This window comes from Muntiacus reevesi, chromosome 8 (assembly GCF_963930625.1).
Source record: "Muntiacus reevesi chromosome 8, mMunRee1.1, whole genome shotgun sequence".
Taxonomy (NCBI): domain Eukaryota; kingdom Metazoa; phylum Chordata; class Mammalia; order Artiodactyla; family Cervidae; genus Muntiacus; species Muntiacus reevesi.
The window spans coordinates 23,596,257-23,620,336 of record NC_089256.1 but is presented as its reverse complement, the minus strand read 5'-3'; the positions used below and the strand labels follow the sequence as shown (position 1 = coordinate 23,620,336).

At 52.8% G+C, this 24,080-nt stretch overlaps 1 protein-coding gene across 3 annotated transcripts; it reads right to left on the bottom strand.

Annotated features, from left to right (window-relative positions):
- Positions 1–1,222: 1,222 nt before the first annotated feature.
- On the bottom strand, positions 1,223–16,612 carry RRP1 (ribosomal RNA processing 1). Of its 3 annotated transcripts, none has more exons than XM_065942924.1 (13): positions 16,146–16,608; positions 12,664–12,746; positions 11,454–11,511; positions 9,829–9,914; positions 9,364–9,425; positions 7,768–7,897; positions 7,609–7,673; positions 7,248–7,441; positions 4,428–4,504; positions 3,679–3,776; positions 3,524–3,543; positions 2,552–2,662; positions 1,223–1,593 (listed from the first exon to the last, which is right to left on the bottom strand). In XM_065942924.1, the coding sequence occupies exons 1-13, from the start codon at positions 16,348–16,350 to the stop codon at positions 1,361–1,363; spliced, it is 1,422 nt and encodes a 473-aa protein (XP_065798996.1). In that variant the 5' UTR covers positions 16,351–16,608; the 3' UTR covers positions 1,223–1,360. The 3 variants fall into 3 exon arrangements, with proteins under 3 accessions (XP_065798996.1, XP_065798997.1, XP_065798998.1); XM_065942925.1 differs by lacking the exon at positions 16,146–16,608 and adding an exon at positions 14,685–14,888; XM_065942926.1 differs by having other exon boundaries at positions 1,367–1,606; positions 16,146–16,612.
- Positions 16,613–24,080: the final 7,468 nt, after the last annotated feature.

Sequence of the window (24,080 nt, the reverse complement as noted above, 5' to 3'; positions counted from 1 at the left end):
ACGCCAGTCCTTCCCTAAGACTCCTTCCCAGGCGCCAAAGCCGTGCTGATTCACTGCATCTGGGGGCCTGGTTCTGAAACCGGAGTTTCAGGAGTGTCCCTGACGGGTCAGTATTTTCTGTTCTGACCACACATAGACCTGTGCAGAGGCCCCTGGTGGTCTGGTGGTCAGGACTCTGCGCTCCCAACACACAGGGCACAGCTTCGGTTCCTGGTCAGGGAGGACCCCGCAGGCCAGGTGGGGCAGCCAAAAAAACACAAACTGTGCTGACAACCTCGCTTCTCTGGAGCAGCTCCTCGGCTGAGAGGCTGTCCTCTGGGTTCCAGTCCTCAGTCTGGCTCAGATAAAACTCTCTTGTATTCCTATCAGACTGGTGAGTACTTCTGTCAACAGGGGAGAGAAGCCCCGTAAACTCGGGGACTTAGCACTCCCCTCCCCTGCAACCTTCCCCCCACCCCACGCCTGGACTGGAAGGGGGCCCACTGGGGTCCTCCTCCTGGGGGTACGAGCCTGCACACAGCTGGGCTCTGTAAACTGAGGTTCAGCTCCAGCCTCTATGGGTCTTCCCGAGGCTGGGCCTCTCGCTGGGCTCAGCCTAGCAGAGGCCAGCCTGGCTGGAGACACCCACCCGAAACCCAGGCAGCCCTCTGCTACAGGCACAGCACCACCTGGAAGCCTCCCAGAGCCCACACTGCACTGCATCCCATTTCTACTTCCTGTCTAGTCAGGGCTCAGGCCCAAGCTGAACCCCAGCGGAAAGGAGCAGGGGGCCCGGCGGGCAGAGGCCCATGGGAACCTCAGGCCCAGCTCTGCCTCCAGGTCACAGGTAAGCGGTGGGTGGGGAGCCGACCCTCCCGCCCCCGTGACAGGGTTGGCACCAGCACCAGCGCACTGTTGGCTCTCACCAGCTGATGGAGTACACGTGCAGACTGCACTGGTAACACCTGGCACTGTCTCCAGTGTCTGAGGAAGACGTGAACAGGCTCTGGGGGACCAACACCAAAGCCGCCAGGCACCTGCCAGGTCACGCGACTAGACACCCCGTGACACCACACCAGGGCAGGACCGGTGTGTGGGCGCCACGTGGCACTTTATTTATCGACACCCGTCGAGTGGCCAGTCTCCTGCCCAGGGAGGGTGTCTGTGGGGGGCCTCCAGTCCCAGGGTGAGCCAGACTGACCGAGGTCAGCACAGCCGCAGTGTTTCTGGGACGTGGGCACCAAGTGAGGGCCCAACCCCCGTTAGTCCTGGCCTCGGCCGCTTCTTGACACAGTAAGCTGGGCAGCAGTCAGTTTCTGAAATCTCGGGGACCCGGCCCGACTGTCCTGTCCCCTCATTCTCCCATGGGGCCTGGAGGATGTCACTTCTGGCCCTCTGGGGTACGCTTCCTTTTCGCCTTTGGCTCCTGGCAACCAGCCATCTTTGCTTTGGCCCCCGCCCGAGGCCGCCGCTGCCTCCTGGGGGCCCCTCTCCTGCTATGGCCTCCGGGCCGCTCCCAGGGCACAGGGGCGTCACCGCCTGCTCTCCGCCGCCGCCTCCTCCTCGTGGATCCTGGGCTCGAGTCTGAATGTAAGGCCTCCTTTGCATGTCTCCCTGAAACACAAGGCTGAGTGAACGAAGTATCAAGGTCAGCTCCGACTCCTGAGATTGTCTGGGGTGTCAGGCCCGGAGGGCAGGGACACAGTGTTCAGCACGACGGCCCTGGGGATGGACCTGAGTCAGCCACCCAGGGGCCTGCATCAGTGAGGCAGGAAGGTCCACAGCCACCAGGTGGGTGCGCAACCTATGGAGACTGACCGGGAAGTGGACCTTTAGGACGACCAGAGTGAGGACAGGATCAGGAGAGAGAGAAGTGGTCGAAGATGAGATGGACGGGGGCCAGGCTCAGTGTGCAGGGGCGGAGGGGCTGCCCAGAAGGTGGCGCTGGAGCTCAGTCGATGTGACAGCTGTGAGTGGCATCCAGGGCCCAGTCTGGTGTGGGTGTGCAAGACGTCCAGACTGCAGAGCAGCCTGGCATAGATGGACCCGGACAGGACTGGCCTGGGCTGGAGCAGGGGTGAATGGGGACCCCTCAATGGGCAGGTCACATTCCAGCCACTGGCCTGTGTACAAGCTGGTGGGGAGGGGAGAAGGGAGGGGAAAGGGAGAGGAGGGGGAGGGAAAGAGGCAGGAAGGAGGGAGGATGGGGGAGGGGAGGGGTAGCCTCTAAAATCAAGGAGGGCGCAGTGAGGTCAGGGACTTCCTGGAGGATGCTGCAGAGGAAGGGGAGGCGTGGAGCAGGTCAAATCAAAGATGGACAAGGGTCAGGAAGAGGCACCAGACCAAGCCTCAGGGAAGGAGAACGGGGAGGACAGCGAGGGCCTCTGGGCCAGGGTGCCGTATCTCTAGGATACAAGGACAGTGGGGGGTGGGTTGGGAAGGCTTGCAGGAGGCTGGGGAGGAAGGCAGGGAGTCACGTCTAGAGGGAGACAGGCCACAGTCACAGGTGACATGAGCAGGGGAGCGGCGGGGAAAAGAATCCCGGTAATGAAGCCAACACTGCCAGGCCTACCCGTCTTGACCTGCAGCTGGGATCCGGACAAGCGCTTCTTCATTCTCACCCGCCTCCCGCCCCGTGGATTCTGGTACGCTTCTTCTGGGATGTCAGCTTCAGGGAAGAGGCCTGTGGACCAAGGCAGGTGGTCAGGAGGCTGCGGGCCAGGGTGCTTACGGTCCGTGCATCCACTGCCTCCAGCACCCCACAAGCACCACCGCTGTGAGTTTTGGGCAAGGAGCCCTGGTCTGATTCCCACAGCCAAGGGCAGCTCACGGGGCATTGCCAGACACTGTCTGGAAGAGACCATGTGGAGCGCTGGACGCACTGCGCTCTGCCTCACAAACCCTTAGCTGGGGAAGAGGCAGGAGACCCTTCAAAATACTGATGGGTTTGAAGTCACACAAGCATATTTCAGTCAAAACCCACCAGACAAACCCAATGTTCACGTTCTCTGTTGTATGTTAACTTCACCTAGAAAGTACTACCCCAGCATGAAATATTTAGAAGGTACACTCTGACTGAGGGGTGGAGGTAGATGCATGTTAAATCAAAGATGATAAAATGCTAATAGTAGAATCTTAAGTACTCATCGTAGAATCCTTGAGACTTTGCACATATTTAAAATTTTCATAATGAAACGTTGGAGGGAAGCAGTTACATCTTCAATCTTACACTTTCTAGGAAACATGGCAGCCCCACCAGCCACACGCCGAGAAGTGGAGCCATATGTTGCACCACAGGCCAGCAGCATGGCTGGCCCGGGGAACTTGCTAGAAATTCAGGTTCTTGGGCCAGTCACCCCCACCCCTCACACTCAGCCCTGAGAACCCCTGGGCTTCACCAGAACGAGAGTTGCACAGGCCCACAGGAGCCTCCCCGAAAGAAACACCACTGGCCTCCCACAGCCACCGGTGCTGGGGGTGAGCAGGTGACCTGATCCACTCCCCAGAGGACGAGATGCCGTCGAGCCTGGCACCCAGCGCTCACCTTCCGCGAGGGCCTGCAACCTGGAAGGATGAGAGAGTCACTCACCACGCATCTCAAGAGGAGAGGCTGCCCCCCAGGGAAGGTCCTCCCAACCCGATCTCTGAAGATGGGCCACCCATCTGAAGACAGGCAGAGTGGAGGGCCGGGGCACTCACTTCCGGATCACTTTGTAGAGGTGCTTCCGGTTCTGCGGAGGGGTGTCCTGGCGACTGGCCATCTCAAACAGTCTGTCAGCAACAGCCTTGTAGTCAAACTGTTCAATGGAGAGATGCTGCGGAGGCCCAGTCAGCCCCCAGGTGCTCCCAGAATGAGACCCAACAGAGAACAAGCGAGAGGACCAACGCCAAGGCTGCCCGATGCCCCCAGCTGTGCCCCCACGCCCTCCTCCACCAGGCAAATGCCGGCCCCAGCAAACACGAGGGGCCGCATGGCGAGCCTCTGCACAACTGTATATCCTCCAGGAGCCATGTCAAAATGAGCAGGAAAGAACAAGTAAAATTAACCTGGTGAATTTAGCCCGAGACAACTAAAATCTTATTAACGCATCAAGTAATCAACATCTGACACTGACTAGGAAGGCCCCTATGGGTCCAATCCACCTGAAGTCCCTGATCTTTTCTGCTGAGCTCAGGCTCTGATGGGGGCCTGAAAGGCCCCTGCTCAACACGTACCACCCCAGGGGCCCCAGCACCCGAAGGGGCCGGGAGCAGAGGCGGGGTGACTGCCGAGCGGGGAAACCTGGGCTCAGCCTCCCGAGGCCTGGTCCCTAACTCCCCTTTCAACAAGTCTGTGTTCTACAGACGAGCCTCCAGGGTCCCTGCCTCCCACCCAGGCCCAGCCGGACAGATGCCGCCCTGCTTGACGCCCAGAGCTAAGCGCTGAGCCCACAAGCCCAGCCACACACCTGGAGGACAGTGCTGGAGCTGTCGTCGTCGTCTCCCACCTGCTCGTCCAGGGGGGGCTGAGCCCTGCAGACAGAACCTAGAAGGGAAGGGCCCCAAGGACTTAGACACGCCTAGTGCTGCAGGAGTTACAGGCCCAACCTGGGACCGAGGCTCCCTGCCTGCCAGGGCCACAGCTGGGCTGAGGAGCCCACAGAGGGACGGCAGGAGCACTGAGGGCCTTGCCCCAGGGCAGCGGTCCCTCCCAGACAGGGAACCAAAGAGCCGTCCCAGAGGCGGCGAGGCCTGACCACTTCCAGTGAAACTGGGAGGGGCTGACCAAACAAGGGGCACCTCAGGCAGGAATGGTGGGCCAGGAGCCCCAGGAGGAGGAGAGAGGGGGCTGTCTGGCCATGGGACGGCCTGGGCTGAGGCGCGAGCAGGGAGAGCCGTTTCGAGTGAGGGAGCGGACACCAGACACTTGCAGCCCTGCCGTCTCCATCTTCAGAGGACAGGTTCGATCAACAGCTGGCCTGAGCGGCGAGCATGTGTGGCGAAGAATGACAATAGCAGGGCTGTAGGCAGGCCCTAGGCCACCATGGGCCCCTGGGTCCATCTGCGCCGGTCACTCAGGTTACTGAGGACAAGGAGGGGAAGGAAGGACGTCCAGGACGGCCGCAGAGTGTTGAGGGGGATGGCTGACAAACAAGAAAGCCAGGGGGGCCAGCAAGGGTGCCAGACTCAGAGGCTGCAGCAACCAACTCTTGCTCCTACCATCCAATGACCTCCCACCAGGGCACAGGACTATCCAGGGGCGAAAGGACGGTCCCTTCGACAAATGTGCCAGCACACCCCACATCAACACACAGAGAAAGAAGCTGGACCCTTTCGACCACCACAGACTAAAATTAACTCAACTCGGACCAAAGACCTAAAGAAAGAACCAAAACAGTGAAACAGATGAAAACACAGGGCAAAAGTTTCAGGAGACTGGATCTGGCCACCATTTCTTGGACTAAAGGCACCGGTAACATGGGAAATTAAGACAACCAGACTTGATGAGAACTTTCAAATCTGTACATCAAGAGACTGTGAATATGGTTAAGAAGGCCACCCATACAGCAGAAGACACCTGCACATCATAACCTGGGGAGGAGTCACAGCCAGAACATATGAAAGAGCAAGTTAGTCGCATTGTCGTATCCGACTCTGCGATCCCACAGACTGTAGCCTGCCAGGTCCTCTGTGTATGGAATTCTCCAGGCAAGAGTACTGCAGTGGGTTGCCATTTCCTTCTCCAGGGTCTCCTGAATTACAGGCAAGTTCTTTACCAACTGAGCTACTAGGGAAGATACCAAAACATAAGACGACCTCCTAAGACACAACGGAAAAACAATGACTCAAAAAATGGGCCAAGGGCTTGAATAGACATTCCTCCAAAAATATGTGAAGAGCCAAGCACGTGAAAAGGTGCCTGACACTAAGTCATTAGGGAAATGCAAAGCGGAGCCACAGAGACAGCGCTCGCACTCAGGAGGAGGGCCGCGATCAGAGAAGACGAGAGACTGGGAGGACGCGGAGGAACCGGAGCCCTCCTGCACCGCTGGCGGGAACGTAACGAGGCCGCCACTGTGGGAACAGCGTGGCGGTTCCTAGAAAGTTAAACACGGATTACCCGAGGACCCAGCAATCCCACTTCTGGGTGCAGACCAAAAAGAATTGAAAGCAGGGTCTCAAATAGATATTCGTACACCCATGTTCATAATAGCATTAACCACAACAGAAAAACACGGATGCAACCCCAAACTCCATCTACCAACGAAGAACAAAACGTGAACTACACACTCAATGTGGTATCGCTCAGCCTCAAACATTCCCACACAGGACACGGCGTGGCTCAGGGAACTAAGCCAGACACAAAGACAAATACTGTGAGCCCGCTGCTGTAAACACAGACGCTGACAGGCGGGCTCACAGGACTGACAGCAGGGCGGCGGGTGCCAGGAGCTGAGCTGGGCAGTGGGAGGCACGGGCACAGCTTCGGTCGGGGAAGATGAGAAGTTCCAGAGACAGACAGTGATGAGAGCTGTACGTGTAAAAGCTGTGCACTTACACACGGTTAACAAGAGGCAGGGGTGGAAGTCGGCAGCTGGTGGACACGCACCCCTAAAGGTACGAGGACCCACCCCAGACCCCCCGAGGACACGGCCATAAGGCTAGCCGGCGACCCCCGAGGACCCACTCAGCACCAGGTGGACAGGCTGGACTGGACACCGTTGACGCAGGCCCACGGGCCCCGCCTCCAAGGGGACCCTCACTCATGCTGCCTCCTACTCTTCGTTCATACCCTCTTCCTCCTCCAGCTCGATCTAGCGGGCCCACTCTCAATGCCAGGGACACACAGCTCCCATCCTGGTGGGTGGGGCCAGGCATTCGGTGGTGGGAGACAGGCCAGAAAGATGAGCAAGTGACTTGTATAATTTTAAGTGATTTACTCCAAAAAGTGATCCACCACGGAAATGTCCATTGAGCAAGCTGGCTAGGGAATGGGAGGCTGCACTTGAAATGGTGGGCAGGGGAGGGCAGGAGTGATGGAGGGCAGAGACATCACAGGGGTGGGGAGGATACCCCGTGACAGGAGCAGAGCCTGGGGAGTTGTGAGGAGGCAGGGGGCACGGAGTGGGCGCTGAGAGAGCGAATAGCACATGTGTTTGTTTCCAAGGTCAGCCCGGCTGCCGCACTGAGAACAGACTTCAGGGGCGAGGGCAGAAGCGAGGGGGTGGGACAGGAGAGGAAGGTGAGGGTCCACCGCAGGCTGTCATCGTGGAGCGTGCAGTCCTCACCTTTAGGGGGCTTTCTGGACAGCATGCCCCGCTCCTGCGCCTCCTCCTCTGACAGCTCCTCCTCCTCCTCTGACAGCTCCTCCTCCGACAGCTCCTCCTCCTCCAGTTCATTCATGAGCTCTTCAATGGCCAGTGGGGCCTGCTCCACGATTGCTTCAAAGATGCCTTGAGCGATGTTGTGCAAAACCAGGGAGCTGAGGGGCAACACAGAGCCGCCGTCAGGCTGGACCATCCTTGCGCCCGCCCCTCCCCATGCTGGCCTCTGGACCCCACTGGACCGTCGTGAGCACACGGCATCTCCCAAGGGCAGCCCCTCTGGGACTCAACGGAACAGAGGAGGCAGACGGGAGACAGCACTCACTCCTGAGTCTGGGCAGCGATCGTGCAGAAGGGCCCGATGAGCCTGAGGTTCTGGTCCGCGGTCAGCTGCAGGGAGAGTGTTGGGGCTCAGCTCCCGGTCACAGGCACCCAGCAGCCTGGCTACTGCCTGCCTCGCCCTGCCTGGCTGCCGACCACCTACCTCGTGGGCGCCCACTTTGGCCAGCTCCTCCAGGAAGATCTCAATGAAGTGGCTCTTCACCCCGTTGGGGGCTTCACTGTCCGGGTGCAGGATCTCTGTCGTTAGCAGCTCCAGCAGCTGCTCGGTCTGTCTGGGGAAGAAGCGGCAAGTCAGGCAGCGACACCAGGGTGCTGTCCCCGGACCAGAAGGGACCCAGGCCGTGACACACACACTTACTGAATGTCACCCTCAGTCTGTTACACGAGTGAGAGTGGAAAAGGGCCAGAAAAGCAGATCAACTAGCTGTTTACACAGGGCAACGGGAGGTTACCAGCTTCTGCATAAGGATCTGAGGCCGAATTACCAGCAACAATGAGGATGGAACTACCTCCCTAACAACACCCCCCAAGTTAACACAAGTAACACCATCACTTCCACAGAGCCCGCTGCAAACCCTGCGCCGCCCCCGCCCCCAGACAGCAGAGCCCTAAATCCTGATATGAGGGACACTGCCTCATATCACTAAAAACCAGAGGCAGCCTGGCCCTAAACGTGGAGTCGAGTGAACCATAGCCATTCTCAACCTAGAAGAACAGCTCCAGTAACCACAGTCCAACTCCTGCTGATTTTCTTATTGGCTGGAGGTTAGGCCAGGGGCAAGACTTGAACTCTGCGATCCAGAAGATGGAAAAGTCCTACAGTGATGCAGGCCATAAGTTGCCCTTTCCAGTCTGGTAGCTGTTTTGACATTTGGGTCCTAGATTTATTATCCTTGTGCTTAAAAATAAACTGCTTTACCATCATTTTTTAAACACAAAATCAATTCAAAATCAGCTGTTTCTAAGCCCTTTCCCCTAGCACCCGCCCTCCCTAAATTTGGCGGCAGGACACTCACAGGTGGGATGTTTGGACACACTTGCAGTAAAATAAAAAAGTAGTCTCTATAAATTCCACACCCAATTCCATGTCCCTTTTGTGCCAAGCACAGACCACCACCATATTTTAAAAGTAATTGTCAGAGAGTCCCCTGGTGGCCTAGTGGATTCTGGGCTTTCACTGCCATGGCTGGGGTTCAAACGGGTTCAAACCTTGGTTGGGGAACTGAGGCCCCACAAGCCATGCAGCACAGCCAAAAAAAAGAATTATTTTAAGTACTTGTCTGCTGGAATTAAAATTGCTTTTCGATGTTTTTAAAAAGTTTTTCTGAGTTCTTTATATTGAGCTCGCCTATCATTAAAAAAAATTTTTTTTTAAATTTAATTTCAAATACTTTAAAACGTAAATCTGCAAAAATTCACTTTATGTTGTGATGTCAGTCCGCCCCCTGGAGGTTTGGAAAACTGCTGGTGGAACCTGGATGCAGGGCGGCAGGTGACAGACAGGTACAGGCAGCAGTAGCCCCGCCCATCTGCCCAGGGAGCCCTGCCCACCTGTCTCGAGGAGGGAGTAGCCGGGAGGGGTAGCTAAGACCAGCAGAGCCCTGCCCAGCCCCACTGGAGGACCCTAACCGGCTCCCAGTTGCCAGGGAGGCCTGAGGTGAGCCAGGAAACACAGACCCTCTCAGTCTGGAGGGACACAGACCACCCAGCAATGGGTGTGAAAAGAACAGGCACCCACCTCTCGTCCCATCCCCGCATCTGCAGGGCCTTCAGCGCCTCGTGCAGGACCATCCGCATGAGCTGTGGCACAGGAGGAGACCCCGTTAGCAGACCGACCCAGACCACCCCGCTGCCCACCATCTGTGTGCCCACCATGCACCGTGGGCCCTCGAGAGTGGCCGGGAGCCGGGCCTGGGGCCGGGATGCCAGCCTCCCAGGAGAAGCAGGACGGACGCTGGGGGGTGACCGCAGCACCAGGACTGATGTCTGTGATGGATGTTCCCAGAGTGAAAACAGGACGAGGAGAAGCCCCTCTGCAGGGGCGGAGCCTCCAGACACACCAGGTCTGCAGCACACGGGGTCACCCCTCAGGGGCCTTGCCCTCAGCACTGTCAGGAGCCCGGACGCCGAGCTCGGCTCTGGGAGCGCTGTTCCCCAGCCCAGCACCATGGGGCCCCTTGAGGGGAGCGGGCAGCATCCTCACCATGTAAAACTTGTCCAGGCGCAGCCTGTCGATGCCTGGCCACTCACGGTTCATGGTCTGCCAGAAGGTCTGAAGGAACAGGTGCTCTAGGGGAGGGACAAGACCAGGAGAGTTGAGGGGAAGCAGCAGCCGCCCCTGGGGAGCAGGGGAGAACAGAGACCATGAAGAAATTTGGTCAGGATGTCCCACGGCAGTGGCCTTGGGGGCCCTCGGCCTGAGTGCGCTAAGAGCAGTGCTGCAGATGTGGCTTAAAAATGCGACTTTCAGGAACCTCAGAAAGAAAAGTACAGTCCAGCCACAAGCCTGAACCATAGCCACATCCTCCGAACATCAAGCGTAAAGAGAAGGTGAGGCTTAGCAGGAAGGCGCTGCCCAGGTTGCCCCTCCCCACACGGCCACTGCCACTGCCCCCGCCCCAGCACCTACACCTACATCCCACCCCACCACTGGCCCCACTGGATCCGCTGACCTGATCAAACACAAAACCCTGCGAATAACAGGTATGTCAGGACCAGGGGGCTGTGGGTTCAACCAGGTCCCCCAAAGTCCTAACCCTCAACCCTCAGCATATAACTATACTTGGGAGACAGGTCTCTGAAGAGGCGATGAAGAGAAAAGGTCACTGGTGTGGCCCTAATCCAACCTGACTGCTGCCCTTATAAGGTGATTCAAGACACAGACATGCACAGCCCGACGGCCATGTGAGGACACAGGAAGAGACGGACATCCACACGACCAGAGAACAGGCCTGAAGAGATCCTGGCCTGCTGACGCCCTGACCTCGGGACACGAAGGCCACCACTATCGCCTGTTGCAGAGCATCCCCACAGAGAGGGCTGGTCAGACAGCCCAGCGAAGGACAGAACTGCGTCCGTTACCTCATTCAAGTGTCACCAACTGGACGCTCTGTACCTGCCCTCCTGCTGAGCACAGAAATGCTTCTGCACGTTCTTAAAAGGTGAAACTCACAGAGAATGGATTTCCTCAGATGCAGTACAGAGTCTCCCAAGAGAAGAAAGTAGTGTCTGTAACTGCACAACCCCTGCTTTTGATGACTTTGGCTACTGAACCATAACCGAACTACACCTACCCACCCAGCCCGGGCACCACCAGCAATGGTCCCGTGGTCCCAGGTCCAGACCAGGGAGGCCGCCCAGCCTTGGCTGCCCTTGGAGCAGGGCAGGGAGGTCACAGATGCTGGCACATGGGCCCCGTCCCCAGAGCACAACTCAACAGGACCAGGGTCTACATACACATCAGGACTTATAAAGACATAAGTGATGCCAAAGGGCAGGCAGCAGGGCTGAGGATCCCGATGCTGGTCCGAAGAAGAGTCAGGAAGACACGCTGCAGGGAGCTCACGCCGTCAGCTGTGGACACTCCACAGCTTCCACTGAGATTCTAAATGGAAGGCATTAGCCCTCCAGACCTCGGAGGGCTCCAGACCTCTGTCCTGGGTGAGTGAGGAACACATGCTGGAAGTCAGAATAGCCTTTCCCAGACCAGCAAACTCCAGCCGGGATGGAGCTCTCGCTCCCGCTCTCAGAACACAGGCCTCATGTTCAGGGGCTGGGTCTCTGCAGATCCAGCCTCACTGCTGGGGCTCACGTGGCAAAGATACTTACGTGCCTCTGTGGTCTGGAAAGCATGCACAAGCTGGGAAATGGTCCGGCCAAGTTCCTCCTGCACAGGAAACAGGACAAACGCCCTCAGTCCCTGAACAAATGGGATCCTTTGCAACAAGCAGAGGCAGGAAGAAACTTAACTGTCCTCACTCATCGTGGGATCTGGCTCCACAGGGCCCCACAGCCCAGCGAACTTGGGGTCCGGAAGTCTCACACCACTAGAAGAGGCCTCCCCGAAGACCATGCCCACCTCACCTCACAACAAGCAAGGGCAGGGACTGCCCTCATGACTGAAGCCCAACACTCAGTAACAGAGATGGACAGTCAAAGCAGGGAGGGGAGCAGAGCCTGGCAGCACACAGCCATCTGAAGGGGGGGCTGAGGAGACCCTCCAGGTTACTAGCTGCCTGCCTGCCTCGGTGTACAAGCACCACCTACTGCACTGGACCCTAGCGTAGCACCTGAACTTCATTAAGTATCCTCACTACTCAGGGTGTCCTGAAGAGCGAACAATCCCGACTGAGACACCCCAAGAAAGGCAAGTACTGGAGGGCAGTGACACCACTCTGTAAGACACACAACAGAGGACGTGTGCCAGGATACACGTAATCAACCCACAGACAGCGCAACAACAGAGCAACCCTCATGGACTCTGGGTGCTGATGATATGTTGGGTGGGTCCATGGACTGTGAGAAAGGGCCCACTCCAGTGGGGGTATGGACAACAGGGGAGGTGGCATGTGAGAAATCACAGTATCTTCTCCTCTCATGTTGCTGTGAACGCATTTCAGCACTCAGCTCATCATCTCTGACAAACACAAAACAGACAACCCAGGGACTTCTCCAGTGGTCCAGTGGTTAGGACTCTAAGCTTCCACTGCAGAGCGATGAGCTCAATCCCTGGTCCTGGTCAGGGTACTAAGAGCACACAACCGCCCCCACCTCCAGCCAAAAAAAGCCAGAAAACCCAGTTTTCGGCCATGATGTACCCTGGCATTCACCAGCATTGCTATGGTGCCCAACTCACCAAGTGTGAGACCCTCCCTAACCCAAGGCCCTGGCCCTCCAGGCCTTAAGAAAAAATAGCATCAAAGCTATAAAACTGCGCTCAGCATGTCTGCTGCAGTAAAACAAGGGCTGAAAATATGCTCGTCTGCCCTCCCACTCATACTGCGGCCCCAGAGCCTTCTGTAGCCTCCTGGGCACTCACCTGCAGCAGCGGCTTGTCCTGCATCCACATGCAGTAGAACAGCCCTTTCCACACCTTCAGCAGCTCATCATGAGTGAAACCACCTGCGCCAGAAACAGCACCATTCAGACTAAGCAAACCCCATCTTTTAGTGCCAGAACAGCCAGAGAATTGTGACTGCCTGAATTAGACCAAAGTCCTCTTACTATACAGGTACTTGGCCCTTGCTCTCAACCAATCCTCCCAACTCAGAACCTGCTGGGCCAGTGGCTGCAGGGTCTCCTCAGGTAACTGCTGTTTGATTCATTCAATAAATGTTTACCAAGAATCTTCAAGTATCAGAGACTGTGCTCCATTTTTGAGATTCAAAATTGAATGAATCACCATTTCCTGGGCTGGATGGTGGCTAAACAAGTGAATCTGTTGGCCACAGTTCACCCAGTGTTACACCTGGGCTCTGTACACTTTTCAAATTTTAAAATTACACATTACCTTATTCAGGCTTGTTATGACAAAACTAGACAGCATATTAAAAATCAGAGACATTACTTTGCCGACAAACATCCATCTAGTCAAAGCTATGGTTTTTCCAGTAGTCATGTATGGATGTGAGAGTTGGACCATGAAGAAAGCTGAGCACCAAAGAATTGATGCTTTTGAAATGTGGTGTTTGAGAAGACTCTGAGAATCTCTTGGACTGCAAGAAGATCAAACGAATCAATCCTAAAGAAAATCAGTCCTGAATATTTACTGGAAGGACTCATGCTGAAGCTGAAGCTCCAATACTTTGACCACCTGATTAGAAGAACTGACTCACTGAAAAAGACCCTGATGTTGTGAAAGATCGAAGGCAGGAGAAGGGGATGACAGGATGAGATGGTTGGATGGCATCATTGACTCAATGGATATGAGTCTGAGCAAGTTCTGAGAGTTGGCCATGGGGTTGCAAAGAGTCAGACATGACTGAGCAACTGAACTGACTGACAGATACATAAACTGACTGATAAAGACAGATATATAAAATCACCCAACAAGTATATACTGAGGTCTTAACTATGTTCTGGCACCCTGTTTCAGAGCAGTGGTTCTCAGGCTTTATTAATAGGATGGCATCACCTGGAGGGTTTCTTTAAAGATTCCTGGGCTTCCCAGGTGGCGCGAGTGATAAAGAACTTGCCTGCCAATGCAGGAGACAAGAGACGTGGGTTCCATCCCTGTTGGTAAGATCCCCTGGAGGAGGAAATGGCAACCCGCTCCAGTATTCCTGTCTGGAGAATCTCATGGACAGAGGAGCCTGGTGGGCTATGGCCCATAGGGTCACAAAGAGTAAAAGATGGCTGACAAGACTAGGCACACACACAGCCACCTGCCAGAGCTTCTGATTCAGCAGGGCTGGAATAGGACTCGCAAATTTACATTTCTTACAAATGTCCAGGTGATGCTGAAGTTGCTGATAGGGCCACGTTCTGAGAACCACATTCTGAGAACCACTAAGGACTGAAGGAGCGGTGATTTCTGACAACTGTATGCTGCATGAAACTCAGACGACAATCCAACAATTATACACAAAAAAACTAGCAACAGTGACAAATGCCGCTCTGAGAGAAAAAAACATGGTGCCCAAACAGTGGCTAGCAGGGGTAGCGGGATATACGGGTTGACAGGGTCCTGTTCCCAGAGTAAGGCAAGTCGGAACTGGAAATAGATTAGAGGCTTGGCCGGGGTGGGGTGGGGGGTGGCCCTCCGCAGAGGGACACATGGCGGCCGACAACGAGGTGACGCCGCGAACCTTCAAGTCAGTCAGCGTGCACAATGGGATCAGAGCCAAGCGTTGACGCGGGAGCGCGAGCCGGCGGGTGGGTGGGAGCATCGCTACGGCCCGACCAGGCTCCGCCCGGCCGGCCGGCCCACGTGGAGGCTCCACGCGGTTGGAAAGTCAGCTAACTCGGGCCACCGGCCCCCAATCCGGGCCACCCCGCGCCCCCAGCCCGGCCCGGTTCTCGAGACGCCCCCGGCCCACACCCCGCCAACCCCGCGCCAACCTTCGGCCCGCTGAGTTCTGGCGACGATGTATTTCCGGAGCTTCCTCACTGCCCGATCCCGGGTCACCTGCTCGTTCCCCGCCAGCCGCTGAGCCAGCTGGATTTCGGGCGGGAGTTGTATTCGCGGCCCCATGGCGACCGCGGCGAGACCTCAAGATACCAGTTACCTCGCCGCTATGCATGGGCGCGTTGCGTGACGTCACACGCCCGCGCCGGCCTCGATGGGATTCGGTGTGAGGTCACGCTCCCGCGCCGGCTCGCCAGCCCTCGAGTGACGTCACGTGCCCGCGCCAGTCTCGCCGGGTCGCACGCCTCCGCCTCCTAGTGGCAAGGCTCCGCAAAGACAAGTGCGCGGGGCTCTGTCTGGCTCCATTCCTTCTGGACACTGACAATTAAAAGAAGGCCAGCATTTGCCCGCCTTTTGGGAGGCGGAGAGGTGCTGTAGTTCACCCTTGCCTGCTGAGGGAAGGCTCTTCTTTAGCAAAGAATGCCAGCGAGCACAGATAGAGGAATGATGGAACGGTAGAAAGCCCCCAATGAATGTTGGTTCAGGCCAAGGTGATCGGAAAACGCCACGATGCCAGGGGAGGGTGGTCACGGCGGGGTTTGCGCGAGCACCGCCCACGCCCGCAGTGGCCTGCCGCCCTGGCGGGGCCCCCACGCTACAGCACCGTCACCCGTGGGGCACACTGCACTGATCTCGTCCACCCTGTAGGTCCGCGACCGGCCTAGAGCACAGAAAGGCGGAAGGCGGCACACAGGGCAGAGGGAGGCAGTCGCGAACCTGTTGCGGCACAGCGCCCCTCAGGAGCCTTTTTCAGTAATGGGTCATGCGTCAGGGGGACCCAGGGTCCCCGGATTCATTGATTCACTAGGAAGACTCTTGGCTGTGATTTATTATGGCAAAAGGTTCAAAGCACAGGGAAAAGGTTTATAGAGCACATGTTCCCCTAACTCCCCAGCAAACAGCCATGACAACACATTGAATGTCAGGAGGAGCTTGTTAGAGATCAGAGTCTGGGGCTTTGGGGGGACTTTCCTGGCGGTCCAGTAGTCAACACTCTCCACTTCCAATACAGAGATTCCCTGGTCTCCCGAATGGCTCGAAACACCGCTAAAAAGTTAAAACAAAAAGCCCAGAGTTGCTATTATGAGCTGGTCACAGCACCCTCTACCAGACACACCCAAATTCCAGACTCCCACAGGGAGAGCAGATGTTCAGCACCTGCTGTGTCGTTGGTCCAAATACCTTAGGCCCATGCGTCACTCTTATCACAATTAGGGTGATGGGATTGTTGTTATTCACTCACTAAGTGGAGCCTGACTCTTTGCAACCTCATGGACTGCAGCACGCCAGGCTTCCCTGTCCTTCACTATCTCCTGGAGTTTGCTCAAACTCATGTCTATTGAGTTGGATGCCATCCAACCATATTATCCTCTGTCACCCCCTTCTCCTCCTACCTTCAGTTTTTCCCAGCATCAGGGTCTTTTCCAGTGAGTTGGCTGTTTGCATCAGGTGGCCAAAGGACTGGAGCTTCAGCTTCAGCATCAGTCCTTCCGAGGAATATTCAGGATTGATTTCCTTTAGGATTGACTGATTTGATCTCCTTGCAGTCCAAGGGAGTCCAAGACAAGAGTCTTCTCCAGCACCACAGTTCAAGAGCATCAATTCTTCAGTGCTCAACCTTCTTTATGGCCCAACTCTCACATGCATACATGACTACTGGAAAAACCATAGTTCTGACTATACAGACATTTGTCAGCAAAATGATGTCTCTGCTCTTTAATACACTGTGTATGTTTGTCATAGTTTTACTTCCAAGGAGCAAGCGTCTTTTAATTTCCTGGTTGCCGCTGAAACAGAGCAGGACCCTCTGGTTCTTGCCCCCTGCCCCCCACCATGTCCTCCGCCTGCCTTTTGTATGTGGAAAACTTTAGTCAAAGAATAAGTTTAATCAGAGAAATGAGAACATGTGAAAACAAAGAAAAACAGTCTTAAGGAGACTAAATAATAATAATGTAGTCATTAAGCATAGTCAAAAACCTTTAGTTCTTTCTCAAGGGCTATAGATAACATTCTGAGTCATATCCTGTGAGCTGTCCTATAGATACCAAAACACCAGGTGGAGAAGTTAACTACACGATGACCAGGACATGAGCTGCCACAATTCCGAGAAACAACCGCAAAGAAATGGGAAAAAATGTATACCCTGGAACTGAAGATTAACTGTACCTAAAATAACCAAGATGATGCCGGTCAGACTGCTGATGACCAATTTGACGATGACTGTGCTCTTTCTGCCAGTAACCTCTCCACCCCAACTCTGTCTATAAAAGCTCTCACCCCCTGCTTCTCAGGGGGTGGGAGTCGGCCTTTGGACACATGCCTGCCACCCTACCCCCCAGACAGTTGTCGACATCTGAAATAAAGCAGACTCTCCTTTCCACCACCCTGGCCTATGTATTGGCTTTTGAGCGGTGAGCAGCCTGACCCACACACTATTCAGTAGCATAGTGACCATCTTCAGTGATTTTGGAGCCTAAGAAAATAAAATCTGCCTTTACTTCCACTTTTTCCCCATCTATTTGCCATGACGTGATGGGCCTGGAGGCCATGATCTTAAGTTTTTGAATGTTGAGTTTTAAGGGAGATGAAGAGAATCTCCAAATTCAGGTTCCCAGCTAAGGGTCAAACTCATTTGCTGGACTCTCTAAGGATAGCAGTCAGGCCTTATATTAATGCTTTTCTGCACAGGCAAAGCAATAAATATTTCCATATCTGTGGGCCTAAACAACTGCTCCTTTGGTGCATAAAGCAGCTACAGGCAACATGCAAACAAATGGATGCGACTCTGCTCTGATAAAGATTTATTTACAAAAACAAGTGATGGGCTAGGATTAGGCCCAATGATTATAGTTTGCCAACACATGGTGGAGAAGAATGTCTCAACTTTTAGGAAATAACGTGATGTGTTCAGTGAGAGTTAAATGCTGTGATGTCAATAAATGGATAAATGATCACATACATGTAGTACACAAGCAATTATGGCAAAATGTTAACAAGGATTGACTCCAGGGGAGGAATACAAGTGTTCATTGCCCTATTCATCCAACTTTTTCTGTTTGAAAAAACTATTTAAGTTTTTCACCAGCAGTGGCACTGTTGAACAGGACAAGATCCCTGCCTCACCAGCCAGGACTCAGCAGAGATGCCAGGCAGTAAAGTAACAAATCCTTGCATTCCATAGAGGAAAGCGCTCTGGGAAAAGCCAAAGCAGGAAAAAGGACAACAAAACCCATAGAAAAGAGCAATTTTAATAGACATTCAGTGAACTTCCAACACAGAATCTCACCAAAATAATATAATGAAATGGAGCAACATATACTTTAAAACTATTGAGTTGGTCAAAAAGTTCAATTGGGTTTTCCCCTAAGATGTTATGGAAAAAGCTAAATGAACTTTTTGTACAGCTCAACATACTTGACAGCGTATACAGCTATTAGATGCTGACAGCTAATGAAGGATTTCTTGAATATTCAGTGGAACTGAAAAATACATGTCTTTGTTCAGATGAAATAAAATTTATATTTTAAGGCAGGATGAGAAAATGAAGCATAAAATTCTGTCCATTCAGGCCTCCTTCTGCCTTTGATGGCCAAGTGCATCCAAATTATAAATTAACCAGACCTCCTCAAAGGTGGGAATGCCTGTTCAACCATAAAGATAATTTTTGTTTCGTTTTATTTTTTTCTGACACTGGCAATGTGACTTCTTAGAAGAACAGCATTCTTCCCCAACTTCGCAGGGGGTCATGGTGACCGGCTGCTGGCTTTGCTGCCTGGACTATGTATCCTTGGTGAACTGTATCTAAAATGTCAGTATGTCATTTTAATTGATGGTTCTTTGTCTCGAAAATGTATATGACCATGCCTTTGACTTCTAACAGCCAGAACAGTCTTCAGAATTTTCTATAAGACTTTCTCCTGGGTTATAATCCTCAATTTGGCTCTTATAAAGTTCTCTTTTCTTGTCAACTGAATTTTCCTCGACAATTCTACATGCAAAATTATCCTTCTTTAGGAGATTTTCCAAAATCTGCTGTACATCGCAGGCAAGAACCACCCATGGATATTAATCAGTGGCAAAAGGGGGATAACAAACATGATATTCTTATAGCCTCAAAGTACTTATTGGTTAATGTGAAATTGGTAACATTACAAGGGAGAAACCCTGCAGACACACCTTCACTCAAGATGGAGATCTACATCACCAGAGAGATGTATGGACGTCACATGCCCTCAAAGTGACGCATTGAAAGGACAGCATCACTTTGGTGGTGTCCCTGCCCCAAACACACAGCCTCCACCTCATCAGGAGAAACATCAGACGAGTCCAAACTAGGGCCATTCCCCAACATAGGCAATCCACCCTCTTTAAATGTTTCAAGGGTGTAAAAGGTGAGGGCTGTCCCAGTTTGATGTCTCTCAGAGGACTTGACCAGGAGGGGCCAAGCGGAAGGAACCGAGGCCAGGAGGACGCTAGTGGAAGTGCAGTGAGACGGGCCTGGATTCTGGACACAAGCTCCTCACAGGGCATCTCAAGGCTCACTTCCTGCCTTGGTAGCTACTATGTTTAGGCTTGTGTAAGAGTTTAAGGGTGTCCCTGGTGGCTCAGATGGTAAAGAATCTGCCTGCAATACAGATTCAATCCCTGGGGCAAATCCCCTGGTGAAGGGAATGGCAATCCATTCCAGTATTCTTGCCTGAAGAATTCCATGGACAGAGGAGCCTGCCGGGCCATAGTCCATGGGGTCGCAATGAGTCTGATATGGCTGAGTGGCCAACACTTCAAGAGTTTAACATTTAGAGAAACTGGATGAAGAATTCACAAAAACCCTGTAGTATTTTTGCAGCCGAAAATTATTTCAATATAAAAATTTTTTTTTAATTAAAGTTTAAAAAGAAAGAAAAGTAAGGGACTTCCCTGGTGGTCCAGTGAAAGACTCCCAGCTCCCAATGCAGGGGGCCCAGGTTTGATCCCTGGACAGAGAACTAGATCCTACATGCTGCAGTAAAGATCGAAGAGCCTGCATGCCACAACTAAGACACAGGGCAGCCAAATAAAGAAATAAAAATGAATATTTAAAAATCAGAAAAGCAAGAACAGAAAATCTGAGAAGATTTGGGGAAACAAGGTATTTTTCCTGTTTCTACAAGCATTATACACCCCCCACCCCGTCCTACCCCAAGAACAGGGTTTTTCTCTGTCCTACTTGTCTGTACCCAGGACGGTGCCTGCAAGGTGACAATGTGCAGAACAGATGTAGATAGCTCATCAGGTACAAATTAACAACAGAAGTGTGGTCACATATTCAACAAATAACAAAAACCAGCATCTCTCATTTCCTGCAGCAATGTGGGGAGACACTTCCCATCCTGAGGTTGCCCTGCTTGTGTTCATTTTCTGGGACATGGAAAAACCTCTGTTTATAGATCCTGTGTGTCTTCCTAAGTCATAGTCTTTCAACTCCAGACCAACTTGGTGCAGACCGGAAGGGTGTGTGTGACACCTCTGAAACACAACTTCATCTCTGTGCTAGGAAGCATGTCTGTTGAACCAGGAAGGGACGCCGTTCCCTGGAGAGGCAATAACAAAGTGCCAAAAACTGAGTGGTTTAAAACAATAGAAATGTATCATCTCCCAGTTCTGAAGGCCAGAAGCCTGAGATCAAAATGTCCACAGGGCCACGCTTCCTCTGAAGGCCCCAGAGGAGGGTCCTCCCTGCCTCTTCCTGATTCAGGGGCTCCTGGTGTCCCTTGGAGTGTGGCCGAGTCACACCAGTCTCTGCCTCCATGCTCACACGGCCCCCTCCCCTGTAGCTCTGTCCTAACATGCCATTCTTTCCACCTCTGTGTCCTCTCATTTTCTTATAAGGACACCAGTCACTGGATTTAGGGCCCACCCTCATCCACTATCAGAGAAGGCAATGGCACCCCACTCCAGTACTCCTGCCTGGAAAATCCCATGGACGGAGGGGCCTGGTAGGCTGCAGTCCATGGGGTCGCTAAGAATTGGACACGACTGAGCAACTTCACTTTCACTTTTCACTTTGATGCATTGGAGAAGGAAATGGCAACCCACTCCAGTGTTCTTGCCTGGAGAATCCCAAGGACGGGGGAGCCTGGTGGGCTGCCATTTATGGGGTCGCACAGAGTCGGACATGACTGAAGTGACTTAGCAGCAGCAGCAGCTCATCCACTATTAACTCACCTTACCTAATTACATCTTCGAAGAACTCATTTCCAAATCAAGGTTCCATTCTCGGGTTCTGGGTGGATGTGACTCTGAGGGGACACTATTGAACTCATTACAGAAGGGGTAAAGACAAAATAACTGATAGTCACTACCACCTAACGAGTGCCTACCATGTGCGAGGACTTACTCACAAAGTACATAAAGCCTCTGTAAACTTTAAAAGAATCCTGCAAGGAAGGAATGGATCTTGCACTTTTAAAATATATATTCTTTGATTTATTTGGCGGCACTGACTGTTCCTGTGGTATGCGGAATCTTTAGCTGTGGCATTTGAATCCCGGCCCCCTGCACTGGGAGCGCAGTCTTAGCCATGGGACTGCCAGAGAAGTTCTGAATTTTGCAATTTAGGTGAGCAAGGAGGCTTATAGGGGATGCTCTTGCCCAGAGTCTGTAAAAGACAGGTGAAGGTAACACCCAGGCCAGCCCGTGTGCCCACTACAGTTGTGGGTGCCCCACGTGCGGGCCAGGACCACTTCACGGGTGGCAGGTGGTTCGTGTACCCAGTTAGCAGCATGGGCCTGAACACGAGGGCTTTTTGCCTGGTGTAGCTCAGGTGCTGCCTTCGTGAGATTCTTGGTACTCTTAGAACAAGGGCCTGAAGACTCATTTTGCACGTGCATCAGACAACCCAGCAGATCCAGCTGTCGTCATGGCCCTGCCCCTCCTCCTCCTCCCAGATCCCACCCCACCCCACCCCACCCCACCCCCTTGCCCCCTGCTGCTCCAGGACTCACACCCACTCACTCCTACTGGCTGCTTCTTCCCCCATATTCATCCCTCAGTTTTTATTATAGAAGATTAAGGAAAAATAAAAAGTTAGGGGAGGGAACCAACCATGGTCTCATGCATGCGTACTAAGTCGTTTCAGTCGGGTCCAACTCTTTGCGACCCCATGGACTGTAGCCTGCCTGGCTCTTCTGTCCATGGGGTTTTCCAGGCAAGGATACTGGAGGGGGTTGCCCTGCTCTCCTCCAGGGGAACTTTCCAGCCCAGGGATCAAACCCATGTCTCTTATGTCTCCTGCATTGGAGATGGCAGGTTCGTTACCATTAGCACCATCTAAGAAGCCCGTGGTCTCATGGTCTAAAGGAAAAATTTCTGACAGATCTGTTCTCTATTTTCTGTGCATAGGATTTTTATTAATTATATGTCAATTAAATAGAATCTATCAATTGTATTAACCACATTATATTGACTGTTTTGAAACTGCTTCTCAATAACACACCTAGCATTCTCCCATGATGTCATTTACTCCTCAAGAATGAACACTATTCCAAAAGAAAACTTTTTTTTTTTTTCCTAAAAACAAAGAGTCCTGGGACTTCCCTGGTGGAGCAGTGGCTAAGACTCTGAGCTCCGAATGAAAGGGTGATGGGTTCAATCCCTGGTCAGAAAACTAGATCGCATATGCCAAAACTAAGAGTTCGTATGACACATCTAAGACCTGGGACAGCCAAATAAATAAATAAACATTTAATTTTTTTAAAAAAAGAGTCCTTTAAATAAAACTTTAGAAAAGCACAGAAATTCAGAGAGTGTTGTTAAATACCCATTCCCCCCCTCTAGTGATGGCTACTATTAGCATCGGTGAGTGTCCACCAATCCCACAGATGCCTGGGCCCCACCAAGCCCCAGGGACTTGGAATCTAAAGGGCTAGGAACTCAGGGTTACAAAAAGCACCCAGCGCTGCCAACAGCAGGACCCTGGAAGACACAGTTCTATAGACACTTTTTCCCAACTACACAGGGCTCCTGGCTGTGGACAGAGGCTGGGCAGTGAGGGGGCTTCTAAATTCTGGGATGGACATTTTTATACTAATAGGTAAATCTTCTGTCCCCCGATTAATTTTCCTTTACAAAATTCCTAGCACTGCCTTTCATTGTGAAGTTTTATTTTTGATTTACAAAAGCGTGTAACTGTAACTGAGCAGGACCCTATGGGGCCTTCTCGGGACAATATGTATATGTGTGATCAGTCGTGTCTGATGCTTTTCGACCACATGGACTGTAGCCTGCCAGGTTCCTCTGTCCATGGGATTTCCCAGGCAAGAAAACTGGAGTGGGTTGCCATTTCCTCCTCCAGGGGAATCTTCCCAACCCAGGGATCAAACCTGGTCTCCTACATTAGCAGGTGGATTCTTTACCACTGAGCCACCTGGAAGCCCAGACCATTCCCTTACCATCCTCCGCCCACTTCTTGTCTGTAGAAAAAACTTCAGCAAAAGAATAAATTTAATTAGAGGAGTGAGAACATGCAGAAGCCAAGGAAAGCAGTCACAGAAGACAAAATAGTAAGTTTAGCCATTAAAGACAAGGATCTTTGGAGAATACCCTGGCAGTCCAAAGATTAGGACTTGGCACTTTTACTGCTGGGGTCTGGATGCCATCCCTGGGCAGTGAACTAAGAGCCTGCCAGCCATGTGGTGTGGCCAAAAAGAAAAAGAAAAAAAAAAAAAGACAAGGACCTTTATTTCCTCTTTAAAAACCTATGATTAACATTCTGAGCCATATCCTTTGAGCTACTTTACAGATACTGAAACCCCCACCCGATGGAAGAAATTAACTTCATGATGACCAGGCTATAGCCATGACGTGAGCTGCTCCATCTTGCACAATGCTGAGAACTGGCCTCAAGGAAATGGGAACAAACCAACTCTGGAACTGAAGATGAACTGTACACAAAATGATCACGAGGGTGCTGATCACACTCCTACAGGACCGACTTCAAGATGACTCTCAAAGGGAGCGCATCTGACTCCAAGACTCCTGTCAGAGCTGACTGTGCTGTCCCACACGTGACTCCCCCTCCGCCCAGGCCTTGCTCCCCCGGAACTCCCCTTTGAAAGCTCTTGCCCCCGATCAGCAAGAGGGACTTGATTCTTTGGGACACCTTCTCCCCAGGATTGCCAGCTTCCTCATGACAGCCATCTTTCCTTTAACCCAACACTTGACTCCTAGCATTGGATTCCTGAGTGACAAGCAGCTGAACATGAGTTCCGTAACATAAAGAGTCAAATGTTTATTCAATGCCTCCTTTGTGACAGGTATGGAGGTAGGAACAGCCCCAGTGCTGCCTGTCT